Source organism: Panonychus citri, unplaced genomic scaffold (genome assembly GCF_014898815.1).
Source record: "Panonychus citri isolate SS breed McGregor unplaced genomic scaffold, ASM1489881v1 Contig00143, whole genome shotgun sequence".
NCBI classification, from domain to species: domain Eukaryota; kingdom Metazoa; phylum Arthropoda; class Arachnida; order Trombidiformes; family Tetranychidae; genus Panonychus; species Panonychus citri.
Window position 1 is genome coordinate 1,709,838 of NW_026515548.1, and position 15,476 is coordinate 1,725,313.

A 15,476-nucleotide genomic window follows, 5' to 3' on the forward strand; every position below is an offset into this window, starting at 1 on the left:
ATGAAAGATTGAATTTACTCTAATCTTTGTTTCTTCACTTAAACAACTAACCTAATCTAATCTTAACGATGAAACTCAATATTGGACATATTGAGATGCTCTTTAGTTGTCCTAATGATCGAGATTGTATCTTAAAAATAGAGACAGAGGGTTAGTCAAATCCAATAGAAATATTTCACTAAAATTGAGATAATCTGATACAATTGAAGAAAGTGATTGAATATTAACCTTGAAGTGATGAGAAGAGAAAATCATCAATGGTTTAAAAGGACGAGAATTACAGCAATAGTAAATCTTATTGTCCTTATTAACGCCTCTTCATTCATTGGATTTGAAGATTTTAATTGTTTCCATTTTGTTGGATTAACTTGGATCATTTAGTGATTTCTTTTTCTACTTTAAACTTTTCCTAATCAACTTTTGTTTCCATAAAGTTAATTTGTTTTAATTGTGTTGAGTGGTGAATTATCTTGGTGATAAAAACAAGTGAATGTTTATGATGATGATAATCATCAAAAGCAACATTTTGATAAGTATTATTTAAATTTTTATTAATACAATTTTAACTTTCATTACTTGACCATCGAGTGACCATTATAATGGTTATAACCATTTACAGGCGGAATTTACCTACTTTACGAGTTGGAATGAGCCGTTAACCGACTAAAGATGACCTGTACAAAGCTCCTGATGTCGACGAATCATTTAAAGCAGTGGTTGAATTTGAAAGGTAAATCAAAATCTTTGATAGACCTTTGACTCCAGAATTGACCTTTACCTGTAGATCAAATTTCCGTTATTTATTCTTGAGTTTTGAAAACAAATCTCAAAGAAAAATGACGCAAAGAAGAGATGAAATGAATCCCATTCAAAAATTGATCGAACCTCAAGTAATCTAAAGTTAGAAAATTAAAAGATTCATCACCTCTGTCGATTTCATGAAGTCTTACCTGCTTTGAATGTTTCATTTCTCCTTGAAAGTCGTTAGTCCTCGTGTCGGTTGTACATCCATTACCAAAATCATAATCATTTTCATTGCTATTAAACTACAAGTACAATTGTTTTAATATTTGTACTAATTAAATGTTAACTTCACCAGTTAATGTTAATAATAAATAACTTAAAATGATTTGAATTTGTTGATCTACACTCGAATTAGATAGCAAAAGAAAATATCAAATGCTAATAATAATAGTATTATAAACCTGGAAAATACATGATGTTACCGTTAATTACATTTGTCAGTGGATAATAAAAATTGAATGAAAACTTTTTTTTATCATTTCTGATAATTTTCATTTTATCTTTACAATAGATGGTAAATAAATTGTATATTTGCTTTTAATTGTTGCTAGAGTGAACCATTCAGTTTTAATTGTAATCCATTCTTATGATGTGCAAGTGAATACAATTAAAGATGGAGATACTTGTTCAAGAAAAATTGAAACCACTTCCTCATGATAATTGTAACTTTTTCGTTAGGATATTCATTCTGTAAGTAAAAATTGATTGTCGCTACGTTTCACTATGATTGTTGATTGATTTTTTTTTTCATTCGATTGATTCAGTTGGATATTTCCACTTTTTCGTACTGGATACAAGAAGAAAGATTTAAATCAAAATGATATTTACCAAGTGAGTGCTTATGATCATTCGGACCAACTACGAGACCAATTAAGACGGTAAGATGATCAATTTAATTCCTATCAATATCGTTAACGGTCTTGCGATTGAAAGTGAATCTTTTTCATTGAAAACTCTTCTAATCGTTGATTGATTGGCTTGATTTCTGCTAATCCATTTTTCTGTGATCAATTGATTTTGGTGTTTTTTTCACACGGTAAATTGTTGCTTATTTATCTGGGTTAATGAGTTTGGTTTATAACTAACAGAAATTTATGATGAACTAATAGCAGTTCTTTTATCGTGTTATTTGTAGCTTTCAAATGCTACATACCAGAGATATCATGATAATCAAATCTGTCCGTGATTATAAAAGTTACTCTCAATATCTGATTGAATTTAATAATTTCCCTTTCGTGTATTTCCTACAATCTAAAATTAGATATGAATGTAATTAGTGTTGATCTCATTTAAACATTCATGGGGAAAACAATTGGGAAAGATTTGAAACAATGTGGAAACTGAGATCATAAATCCATTTTATAAGATATGAAAAGAGCGCCAAGATATTGTTAATCTGATAAAATCTATTGTAATAACCTGTGGGGATAAATTTTGAGACTTTTTGTTTTAATTTCAATATTTAGAAAACTGCTTATGTCAATTTCGTGAAAATCATGATTATGATTTTTCATTACTTCATGAAGACTCATGTGAAATTTTATTCATTTTGGTCGAGCCATTTGACCACAAATTAATATCAAAGTTGAGGGAGAAAAAATTTAAAAAGTAATTACATGTTATCTCTATGAGAGTCTTAACAATGGGTTAGATAGGAATTTTTCAATTTTAGTAGAGGGTGAAAAAAATGGAATTTTCGTTTTCGATTATCTCTTTTCGGACTATCGATAAAAATGCATCGATACTGAAATAAGATCAAATTTTCAAGCGGATCCTGAAAAATCTATTTTTATCAAAATCTGAGAATCCACTGACAAGATATTAAAAAATATCGAAAAAAAAATATTTTAAAAAATTTTAATTTCAGGTCAATTTGATCTAATATATTATCGTCACTATTAACCTTAATGATGTGAAATTTGCAGACAATGGTCTCACATGTTTTAACTATCAGAAAATGAAATTTCATATGAAAATTCAGTATAGTTTTATTTTTATGAAGGTTTGACCAAAAAGTCTCAAAATTTATCCCCACAGGTTATATTAATAAGTTGATAAAATAACGAAATATTAATAATAGCTAATTGATTACAGCGAATGGCTTAAAGAGTTGAAAAAAAAGAAACCCAATTTGGCTTTGGCGGTGATCAAATCATTTGGACCAAGATATATAATCTCATCATTAATCATAACTGGATATGAAGTAAATGAACTAACGAAATTGCATGTTAATTAGTTTTGATGTTAATTATTTTTCCACTCATTATCATTTACTAGCAACTTATTCTGAAAATTGCTCAGCCCTTTCTTCTTGGTGCGATATTGGACTATTTCAATGGTATCGCTTACACGGAAGGTTATGATATCTATTATATTTCCATAGCTTTTTGTCTTTGCTCGGTCATCTTTATAATCAGTCATCATGCATGGTTATTGTACATCCTACGAATCGGAATGAAAGTTCGTGTGGCCGTTCAAAGTCTACTCATGGAAAAAACATTCGCTCTCAGTAAATCAGCTCTTTACAATAACAAAGGAGGAAATATAATTAACCTAATGTCAAACGATGTCACCAAATTTGATGAGGTAAAATTATTTTCATATAAGTAAATATAATATGATTTTTACTCTCAATTGTTTTTCTTCATTTTCTGATTCGATCATGTGGCCTTAGTGTGCCATGTTTGCTCATTCAGTGTTCATGGCTCCTTGTGAGGCTATTGTGATCTCCGTCATTCTATTCAATAGTCTTGGTTATCCATACATAATTGGACTTGTTTTACTTCTCGCATTTGTGCCCCTGCAAGCGACCATTGGGAGAGCTTTTGGAGCCGTTCGTAGAAAAACGGCAAAATGGACTGATCAGCGAATTCGCATAATGAGTGAGATCATTAGTGGGATGAAGGTGATCAAGTTATATGCTTGGGAAAAACCGTTTGCCGATATGATCGCAAAAATAAGAAGGTACCATCGGTTATTATCTCTTAAGTTCACTAACAATTCTAATTTTTTTATATTTTCTCTTCATGATGTTAGATCTGAAATAATGCAAATTCGTAAATCATGTTCATTAAGAGCGATCAATTTTACTCTGATGTTTGTCACCACAAAGACAATTTTATTCGCAGTTTTCATCACTTATGTTCTAACTGGACATGAGTTGACCGCTAAAAATGTATTCGTAACAACAGCTTTTTTCAATTCGTTACGTTTATCACTAACCAACCAATTCCCTCAAGGAGTATCAAATATATCGGAAGCTTTGGTTTCATGTAAAAGATTAACGGTAAATCATTTATTCAGCGTTTAATGTGAACATTTATAAAAACATTTTCTCGAATTTTATTCAGGATTTTCTTTTACTAGAGGAGAAGAAAGCTCTCGATCTAACATCGAATAGCTCATTTAAGCAAGTCTTTAGAAAAGATCAAAATAAAAAGCATTTAAAAGTTGCGAATCTAGTGGCCACTTGGGATGCAACCGATGAAGAACCGACACTAAACAAGGTCACATTCAAAGCCGAAAGTGGTAATTTAGCTCTTGTTGTTGGTGCTGTTGGATCAGGGAAATCGTCACTTCTTTTGGCAATAATGAAAGAAATTATTGTTAAAAGTGGAACCATTGATATAAATGGTACTTTATCTTATGCTTCACAAGAATCATGGACATGGAATGCAAGTATTCGAGATAATATAACATTCGGACAATCGTTCGATGAGCAAAGATACAGAAAAGTACTCGAAGTAACTGCTTTACAAAGAGATGTAGAGATCCTGCCTTATGGAGATAAGACACTTGTCGGTGAACGAGGGGTTGGATTAAGTGGCGGTCAAAGGGCAAGAGTTAATCTCGCCAGGTAAGAATTACTAGTGAATCAATTTAGATTTGTTTCTTTTCTAACCTTCATTTTTCTTCTTTCTTGTTTTTTTAAGAGCAATTTATCGTGAAGCAGATATTTACCTATTCGACGATCCATTAAGCGCTGTAGATGCGAGTGTCGCTGCAACGATCTTCCAAAAGTCAGTTAAATCTAAATTAATGGACTAATGATAAATTGTCAAACTCTTATTAATTATTTTCTTTTACCTCTCATGTACATTCAGATGTTTCAAAGATTATCTCAAGGATAAGGTTGTTGTTTTGGTAACTCATCAAATTCAATTCTTGCGACGAGCAGACAAAGTTTTAGTCTTGAATGAAGGAAAATCTAAATTCTATGAAGATTCATCAGAATTTGACGATGGACCCATGGGAGTTGGTTTAGCTATTACTCAGAACCAACCGAGTGGTAAAGCCCCACAAGAACGTAAAAAGTTAGAACGGTCAGACTCGACGATATCAACCATTTCCATTTCATCTGAAATCGCTGATACCATCGAGGAACAAGTTACACTTGATGAGCCGAGAATTGCTGAAGAAAGTAAAAGTACCGGTGGAGTTGCTTCTTGGGTCTATTGGGCTTATATCAAAGCAGGAGCAAATGTATTCACAATAATCATTTGTATTCTACTCAATTTAGTTTCTCAATTGCTGTTCAATGGTACTGACATTTGGTTATCTGTTTGGACTAATGGAGTTCAAGGAGAATCAACAGTCAATACTATTCCAATGATCTCCCTAAACGAAACCATAATTTCGAATGACACTATTATCGAGCCTCAAGATTCACAATTGACCTACAACTCGATTGTTTACTCTGTCATGATTGTCGCTCTTATGATTATCACACTTGCCCGTTCATTACTTTTCTTTTACATGTGCAACTCGTCATCAATTAATCTACACAATTCAATCTTTTTCCGAGTCTTAAGATCACCAATGTCTCTCTTTGAAAGTCAACCAATAGGTAATAATAAGAAAAACTTTTGATTATCGTCAATAAGATTCACTTACAAGACCTTTTTCCATTTCTTTCAGGTCGAATTCTCAATCGTTTCTCCCGTGACTTGGGTATTCTTGATGAGCTTCTCCCTCTCAATGCTTATACTCTTATTCTAGTAAGACTCATTATACTAGAGCTTTGATTAAATAATTACATTGTAATTCTATTGATTTTCAATTTAGACGTCATTCCAAGTTACTGGAATTCTGGTTACCGTCACTTACGTATCTTGGTATTTAGCTTTCCCAGCTATCGGATTAATGGTTTTAGCTATGATCTGGAGAGCAATTTATATTCCAACGGGACAAGCAATTAAGCGTCTCGAAGCTATAAGTACGTTGAATGACAAGACAACCACAAGTAAAATCTATTACCGTTATATTTATTCATTATTCTGATTTTCAGCTCGAAGTCCAGTCTATTCTCATATTTCATTGACAATTGATGGTCTACCTACGATCAGAGCATTTGGAACTGAAGAAATGTTCAGAGATCAGTTTCGCATTATTTTGAACAATCACTCTTCAACCTGGTTCCTTTTCCTTTGTGCGTCTAGAAGTTTAGGAATGTGGATCGATTGGACTTGTGTAGTTTATGTTACAATTACGACTTTTGTTCTGATAACTAATTCTGGATGTAAGTTTGAAACTCCTTCGAGAAAACCTTATTCATGATATTGATTGAATTTTGTGTCTTACAAAGTGGTGCCCGCTGGAGACGCAGGAATGGCTTTATCGAATGCCGTTGGACTAACTGGGTTAATGCAATACTTTATTCGACAATCGACCGAATTTGAGAGTCAGATGACTTCCGTTGAACGTGTTGTTGAATATACTAAGTTGAGTTTAGAAGCCGAATTGGAGAGTGAGAAACCACCGCCACCCGAATGGCCAACAAAAGGTCTAATCAAGTTCAATGGAGTAACACTTAAATATCCAACAGCACCCAAGCCAACCTTGGAAGATATTACAATCATCATCGAGCCTGGTGAAAAGATTGGTGTTGTTGGTAGAACTGGGGCTGGTAAGAGCTCGTTGTTATCATGTCTATTTAGAATCGTGGAGTTTGAAGGAGCCCTTGAAATTGATGGAATAAATATTCAGAATATTGGTCTTCATGATTTACGGAAAAAAGTTTCAATCATTCCTCAAGAGCCAGTTCTTTTCGCTGGAACAGTTCGAACCAATTTAGATCCATTTAATGAGCATAAAGACCACGAACTATGGGAAGCACTTGACGATGTTCAGTTGAAAGAAACAGTTCTTGAGTTACATGACCATCTTGACCATGAAATAAGAGAAGGTGGATCAAACTTTTCTGTTGGACAACGACAGTTGGTCTGTCTTGGTCGAGCTTTGCTTCGTAATAATAAAGTTCTAGTGATTGATGAGGCAACAGCAAATGTCGATCTTAAAACGGACTCTCTTATCCAACATACGATTCGAACAAAATTTTCCAAATGTACCGTGTTGACAATTGCCCATCGACTAAATACCATCATTGACTCTAATCGTGTTCTAGTAAGTACATTTGTTTACATGTTCAAATCAAAACTTCATTTACCTTACGATTCATTCATATCTTGTTTTTGGTTTTATCATCGTAGGTTTTAGATGCAGGTCAAGTGGTTGAATTTGATATTCCATATGAACTGTTACAGAAAAAATCGTCAATATTTTCGCAACTTGTCACTCAAACAGGAAAATCGATGAGCGCAAAATTACTCAAGATGGCTGCTGATGCTAGACCACAAAAGGAAAACATCATGAGTGAACATCATGAAGATAATCATGAAGATATTTGAATGTATAAAATGACGAATATGGAAAAGTAAAAATGTTCAAATGATAATGTAGAAGAGAATACGAAAATTTTGTATAGTTTGAATACGATCACGTATAAATAACAGTCTGAGAATGTGTAGATTAAACTTTACAGTCATTTCAACTTGAATTGGTAGTTTCTTTACAATGAAATGGAAAATTTTTAAAATGAATTGGCTAGCCATTAAGGTGAAAGCCTTAACTCCTTAATCCTTTTATGAGAAATTGGAGTTTCTTTAAATAAAATGGAAATTTTTGCAAATCAATTGGCACTTCGAAATAGACTTCGAGCTTGATAAGTTCTAATTACACTCCACACCTCTGTTAAGGAAACACCGTTTTCTAAGTCGCCATCTAGTAGCATAATAGTTAGAATATCAATCAGACGATTATGTCACACAAGATTATGTTTAAGTAAAACATGAATAAATTAACTGTTTCTATTAAAGTGAATATACTAAATCAAATTAGTGAAGGTGAAATGCAACGAGCAACATGGTGTTAACCCTTCAACTGTAACAAAGATCAAACAAAAGGAACAAAAACATCGAGAGCTTTTTGTAAAAGACGAGAAAGTTTCGTTTGTACAATGTTAGTACCCAAAGAGTTGATGACAAAATTTTAGAATTTGTGAAAACCGCTAATTCGAAAGGATTTTCAATCAACCATCGAATAATCAAAGCAAAAGCAATTGGATTAGCTGATGATGAAGGTAAAAGTCTGAAAGGTAATCCAAGTTGGTTTGAAAAGTTCAAAAAAAGAACGGGTTTAACTTATAATCAGGCTCGAGGTGAAGCTAAATCGGCCAATATGGACGTTGTTGAATCTTGGTTTGAAACTGAATTACCTCAAATAATATTAGCTCATAGTGGTTACGAAATTTGGAACGCCGATGAAACTGGATTAATATATAAATCGATTGATTAACGGTCATACTTTCATGAAGAAGCAGATAAACACGGAATTAAACAACATAAGGAAAGAGTCACAATCTTGTTTGCGGTTTGAGCTGATGGTAAAAAAACCCACTTGTCGACGGAAAAAGTGCTAAGCCTAGACCATTTAAAGAAATACTTTATAACACCAAAAAATTAGAGATTGATTACAATCATAGTAAGAAAGGTTGGATCACTACGAGTATTTTTGAAAAATGGTTGACAAATTGCAATCAAGAGCTTCAACAAAAAAAAAATATTATTTATCGACAATTGTCGACCTCACATCACCACCGAAGGTCTAAATTGGTCCAACATAAAAATAGTATTCTTACCACCCGGAACAACCAGTCACTGTCAACCATTAGACCACACTTCATCACACAAGTGACCTTAATGTTTTTCTTTCTAGTTTAATGGGAACAAATGAATCTATTGAAGATTTAACTAAATCAATAACTTTACTTGAGGCTATTCAATGGATATCAGAATGTTGGTCAAAGGTAACACAACTAACAATAACTAATTGTTTTCAAAAGTGTAAATTTTTCTTAATTAAAATTACACTACATTATTATATATATATTTATTATCACACAGAGACTCAAGAAGTTGTCTTAAAAGAGGTAAACAAAAATTGTTTTCACAGAGGTGTGGAGTGTAAGCCAATTCATTCAGTGTTATGACCATGTCTTCCCCTAAGATTTAATATAACAAAATTCCTGATTCTGTTAAAAAAATAATCATTGATTCTGACAATCAAGGAAAAAGAGTGAAATTGATTTCTGAAATAGTGAAAATTACTCCATCAACAATTAACAATATTATTCAACGTTGGAAAAAGTTCGATCATTCTCCTAAACCAAGAGGACACCAAAATTGAGTAATGAACAAAAACAAGAAATTAGGTCATGGGTTGATGATAATTGTCAATTAACTCTTGATTTATTTAATAGTGGAAGAACGAAGAAATGAATCAGTAGCAAAAATGATGATTTTATCATCACCATCAGAGATTCGAAAAAACTTTTCACTCGAACTCGATTTTAGACTTTCAAGTACACTGATATCACTTAAAGAACGAGGCAGAGCTAGTGTCTTGATAGTTTTAAGGTGAACTTCATGTTTTTCCTATTCTCTTTCTTTTTTCTCCTTTTTCTCCTTTTTATCCATTTTTGTTTAGTTGGCACCTTTATGGTGACCAACTCGGAACTAATTGTAGTTCATTAAGTTAACCTTGTTTAATTTAATTGCTTGGATCTCTTAATTAATTAAAGTGATTAAAACAAACTACCTGCGTGATTATTATTGGCCAATGTCAAAGGTTTGATTTAATAAATTTATATTGACCTTACAACGTTGGAAGTTGGAACACTGGAAACCCAGAAAAACGTGCTCTTATAATTGTCCTTTTGATTTGATGAAAAGTTGACAGTCAGGCGGCTTTTTCCTGACAAGGAATTTGAATCATTGTTAGGACTTTATTTGCCTTATTGAAAGTTAATTTTATATTAAGTTTCACTTCGAGTAATGGGATTGGAATTAGAAACTTTTCTGTTCATTGTTGACTATTCTTAGAGGTTCATGAGAATGTCACGATTTTGAAACAATATTATCGTCAATTAGATTCACTTTACCCTTACATTCTGCTCGAACACAACACCAGTAGTTTGAATCACCAACACTTGTTTCTTTCGATGAACATAATCATTTAAAACTAATAATTTAGAATTTCTATTCAAACTCAGAAATCATTATTCACTTATGTTGAATAAAAAACTTAAGTAACAATTAAGAAGAAATTTATTATTTACAATACACGCGAATTTATTGAACTAGTGAAATGACAAGAAAAAACTTGGCTGGACTTCGGATTAGGTCCGCACGTTTAGAGACCTGAAATTTTTTGTACATATAGCTCATGTCAAACTACATATTATGTGCGAGTGTGGAATTGAGGAAAGATCTAGTTCCTGACATACAGGGCTTCAAAGTTGGATTTTGCCATAGAGCTCTATGGGTAAAAATGAAGTTTTCCTGTATACATACTAATGCTTTTTACCTCTTGATTTTTGTATATGTTATACCTTATGGTATGAAGTATCATCATGAAAAAAATTAAGACTCTAGCTATCATGGCTGAGTACTTATAGTGTGTTCTTTATGAGACTTTATTCGTCTTTTACTATAATTAATGAACTACTGCATATAGAAGTACTAAATTTGGTTGAACAGCAAGTCAAGGTCACACAATAATGTCAAGGTCATCTCAAGGTCAAATTACGGTGAGTAGTCTATGATGTTTTTCGCTGGTAGAAATATGTATAATACGCTCGCTGTAGACCAGAACGATGTGTTCGGAGTATATGCAAACTTGTATACGATAGATAATAAAATACAAATAGAAGTGACGTAGCCATGCGCAATCAGATCTATGATTTATCCACCTTTCAGTTGATTCACGGACTCAGCAGAGGATATGAAAATTTTTTTGACCCCGGGAGGGGTCAAAAAAATTTTCGCCGCGGCGTTTAAGTGCAGAGATGTTTAAGTGGTACTATCAAACAATCTGTATAGCATATGCTAAATATCACCAAAGCTCTGTTATCTAGCTAGTACTAGAAGGCGGGAGATCTGATTCTCGCTGGCTGAACAAGTGTTGTTCACCGGGTGGCTGTAATTCCGTTACCAAAGAATGATGAAGTTTTTATTCTCCGTATCCTCCTAAATCATGTCCATTGATCTTAAGAACTGCAATGATAACGATAAAAATTTGCATATACAACACATATACAGCATTGTCAGTACCTTCTGGCGGTGTATAAATGCACCGATTATGTGTGATTCAATAGGTTATTTTATTACAAAACCACGTGCAAAAGTAAATACAAATAGATTGTTCAATGACCCTGAAACGACCTTGACATTATTGTGTGACCTTGACTTGCTGTTCAACCAAATTTAGTACTTCTATATGCAGTAGTTCATTAATTATAGTAAAAGACGAATAAAGTCTCATAAAGAACACACTATAAGTACTCACCCATGATAGCTAGAGTCTTAATTTTTTTCATGATAATACTTCATACCATAAGGTATAACATATACAAAAATCAAGAGGTAAAAAGCATTAGTATGTATACAGGAAAACTTCATTTTTACCCATAGAGCTCTATGGCAAAATCCAACTTTGAAGCCCTGTATGTCAGGAACTAGATCTTTCCTCAATTCCACACTCGCACATAATATGTAGTTTGACATGAGCTATATGTACAAAAAATTTCAGGTCTCTAAACGTGCGGACCTAATCCGAAGTCTTACCAAAAACTTTCATTTATATTAATTCTTTAAAAAGTTTGGCAACATCTTAGTTTATGGTAGTGGGCGGGTCAATCAGCTAATTACTACACTAGTCCTACGAATGAAAATTAACTAATTATTCAATTAATTGTTTTGTTTAAATTAAATATAAATAAAATAATAAATAAATAATAAATAAATGAGCTTTTTTGCTCTCTTAAACCTATCAATAGACTTATCGATATATCGGCATCTTGGCGATATATTGACTGACTTCATTAACCAATTTTTCAATTTTGGCTACACATTAGAAATAAGTAATCGCGGATGCATCTTGGCCTCAGCTGATTATAAAGTAACTAACTATGAATTTTATATGAATATATACTTTGTACTAACTCTAATCTTATTTTCCAGTTCCGTATTGCGAATTTAAACAACGCTAATGACCAGGTCTTGCGGGGTTCCCTGATTTCGCATACAAAATCTCTAAAATATTCCGGATCTTGACGGTTCATGAAATTCCACGTGCCATTTTTCTCAAATTGCTGATGTACAAAAACGTCTTAAAGACGAAGCTATTGGGCGGCCCATAAAAAAGAAAAACACATAGTATCAGGAGACATGTTTGGCAATTTTTGGAAAAGATAATGTTAAAGAGTATCCATAGGGCCCACATTGTATCACAAGAGCCATGAGTGCATTTTAACCTGGACAAAGGATTGCAGCAATCAGTGGCTTTTTTCGGGAACACCTCACAAGAGCGGAAAAACACTTCTGTTGAGACAAGTGACTTTGTATTGCTGCGAAATGGCCCAAGAACAAACGGAAGCATTGATTTTTTAGGTGATTTGGACATCGCCAATCCGTTTGCTGGTGGTGTACTTACTCCTGATCAAAGCTATTTGAGCGAGTTAGTTGCATATACAGTCGTGAAAAATGAGTTTCGAATGGTTTTTAATCATTCGCGCAACTTAGCTACTAAAATCAATTGATAATCTTTATCATCAGTGATAAGACTTAGATGATTTACTCATTGATTTTTCTTATCTTGATTGTTTAATCTGTTAATTTTAGTCACTACCTGCGCGAATGATTAAAAACAATTCGAAACTCATTTTTCACGACTGTATGCATATGCATAGCTATCCTAGCCGTTTTAATTTTCCTACTAAATAAGTGAATAAATAAGAGTCTCAATTTATTATTATTTTCTTCTAAAGCATTTTCGATCACCTTATTAAACAATTTTGAACAAAAAGAGGGATTAAATGAAACAAAGTTGAAGAGATTAAAAGAAAAGATAAATATAAAAGTTTAGTCAGTGGCTAATCAACATATTGGGCTTTGAGATAGATGATATTGAACCTTGCCAGCTTGAATTTTGACATATTTATCTAGCTACACTGCGTAAAAAATGCCCTATTATGAATTTTGCAAATGGAATTTACAGCTTTGGAAGCATATTGTGCCGAACATTCAGATTGTAAGATAAAACTGATGAAGATAAAATACCAGAAAATAATTATAATTAACATCTATAATATTCATACAGATTTCTACCAGATAATAGGACTAATTTTTCAACGTTCCCTCAATTAGCAGGTTCATTGTTTGTTTACTTTTTTGTTATAGTAGTTGAAATATATAAAGTCCAGGACAACCTTTATAAATCCAATTAGCAAAAAGTAAGGTCATTTTTTTTTTGTTGGGAATCAAGGACATATGAAATTTGAGTAATTATTCAAGGTCAATAATTCCAATATTTCCTAAATCACAACGGAAATAATTCTAGGATTTTCCAACTCATAAATGGAACATTGATTTCTTCGTGTATAAAGCTTTCTTTTTTTAAGCCAATCATTCACAACAATGTTTAAGTTTAAGTGTACTGAGTGTAAACGAAATTTTAAAATTGAAACTAATTTCAATAAACATGTTGAGAAGTGTCAATTTGTAGTTTCTTTTGGACTCACCAGCTTTCAATCATTCATTTTACAAAAAAGTGCATTCAGACAGTTTTTGGTATTCTTCATTCTTCAAAATATTGATTCAAAGGATCCAGAGTGTTTATTCACAGAGAAATCAAAGGTTTTTGAATGTTTATTAAAATATGTTCATGAAAATATTGGATGGATTGAATTTGTTAAACCAGATGGAAGTGAAATTATCACATATCTTTGTTCAGCAATAAAAACAGTAATAAGGATTGAACAAATTGAGGATTTTCTACTAGAATATACGTGGATTAGTGAAAATAGATGACATATCGAAATTTGAGAGAGCCAATCGTATATCAATTCACGTTTATTCTCTTGACATTGACCAAAATGACATAACACCATTGAAGTTGAGTGATTATCAGTTTGATATAAACTTGAAACTGTTCTATCATCGAGAGCATTTTTTATATTAAAAACTTCGCTCGTCTTCTGAATACTCGAATTCCGAACCTTACATGATGGTGATTAAACCATCTTCATCAGTGCTTATACATAATATGAGTCTAACTCATGATATGTATCTCTATTCTTATCATAATTAAATTGTTTTATACTTTTAATTTGATATGAAGCAAATGACTGAAATTTACTCGGGAAAATTTTATCGCTCAAGGTTGTCCTGGAATATATATATTTCCACTACTGTTATTATGTTTTAAATAGGTGATAATTATGCCTCGATCAAATTTATCAATTAAATCTAATTAAAGTTCAACTAATTAAAGATAAAGAAAATAGTTTAAATTGTGTCGACCTACAAAAAAAATCAAAATCGGTCGGTCATCGGTATTTCGGTGTTTAGAAAATGATGAATTAATAAGTGAAGTTTATATCAATGGTTATGCTAAAAAGAAAAGGTAAGAAAATTTTGTTCCAATTTCAATCAAGCTGAACTAATATATTTTTTTTACTATTTTTACAGAATCGAAAGGAAAATATCAATGAAAAAGCATGATGACCTAGTCAAGTAATTTATCTTATTGTGTCAGAATAAAGGAGTTGCACTAACATCATAAATAATAATAGATAAAGTTAAGTAATTGGCAATTTAATTAAATCGAGATGATCTCGACTGTACATGGGGATGGTTATATCGATTCAAGGATAGAGTGAATTTGAAACAGGGAAAATTCAGTGGAGAGAGAAAGTATGTTGACACAAAGGTGATCAATGAATGGAAGACAGTTGAGATACCAAGAATGATGATCGATTGGAAAATCCTTTCATATTTAATTGTGATGAAACTGGTTTGTTTTGGAGACAAACACCGAGTAAAACTTATTTCATCTCAAAGAGTGATCAAATTGGAGATAAACTATTCAATGAAAGAATTTCAATTCTATTATTTGTCAATCGTTCCGGAGATGAACTACCACCACTTATTATTGGTAAATCGAAACGTCCTTGGTGTTTCTATTCTTTTAGTTACTCACCAACCAAGTGCTTGGATGACCAGTGAGATTTTTTACGAGTGGTTAGTTAATTGGCATCAGCAATTGGAACATGAAAATAAAAAAGTTCTACTCATTCTGGACAATTTAAAAGGACATTATGTTGATTTCGATCTATTCCCATTGATTACATTCAAATTTCTACCACCGTCAACTACTTGCCTTACTCAACCTCTTAATGGGGGTATTCGTTCATTTAAATCTAAATACTTGTCATTTTTTGACAAACATTTATTATCAACACTTGAATCTGGTCATTTATGCGAGTCTGTCAAAAA

General features: G+C 32.4%; 1 protein-coding gene across 1 annotated transcript; it reads left to right on the forward strand.

Annotated features, from left to right (window-relative positions):
* Positions 1–1,334: 1,334 nt before the first annotated feature.
* LOC128396215 (ATP-binding cassette sub-family C member 4-like) lies at positions 1,335–7,639 on the forward strand. Its single transcript, XM_053356771.1, has 14 exons — positions 1,335–1,494; positions 1,569–1,682; positions 2,899–3,007; positions 3,082–3,390; positions 3,479–3,768; positions 3,841–4,090; positions 4,155–4,660; positions 4,737–4,823; positions 4,908–5,650; positions 5,722–5,801; positions 5,869–6,019; positions 6,092–6,322; positions 6,389–7,206; positions 7,293–7,639. Exons 1-14 carry the CDS (start codon positions 1,418–1,420, stop codon positions 7,488–7,490), a joined length of 3,963 nt encoding a protein of 1,320 aa, XP_053212746.1. The 5' UTR covers positions 1,335–1,417; the 3' UTR covers positions 7,491–7,639.
* The last annotated feature ends 7,837 nt before the right edge of the window (positions 7,640–15,476 follow it).

Bases quoted from the DNA above. Each gene is read 5' to 3' on its own strand.
- LOC128396215 (XM_053356771.1), top strand. From the start codon at position 1,418: ATGGAGATACTTGTTCAAGAAAAATTGAAACCACTTCCTCATGATAAT. The intron at 3,769-3,840 runs GTACCATCGGTT...TCATGATGTTAG, and splicing joins ATGATCGCAAAAATAAGAAG to ATCTGAAATAATGCAAATTC. The intron at 5,802-5,868 runs GTAAGACTCATT...TTTTCAATTTAG, and splicing joins ATGCTTATACTCTTATTCTA to ACGTCATTCCAAGTTACTGG.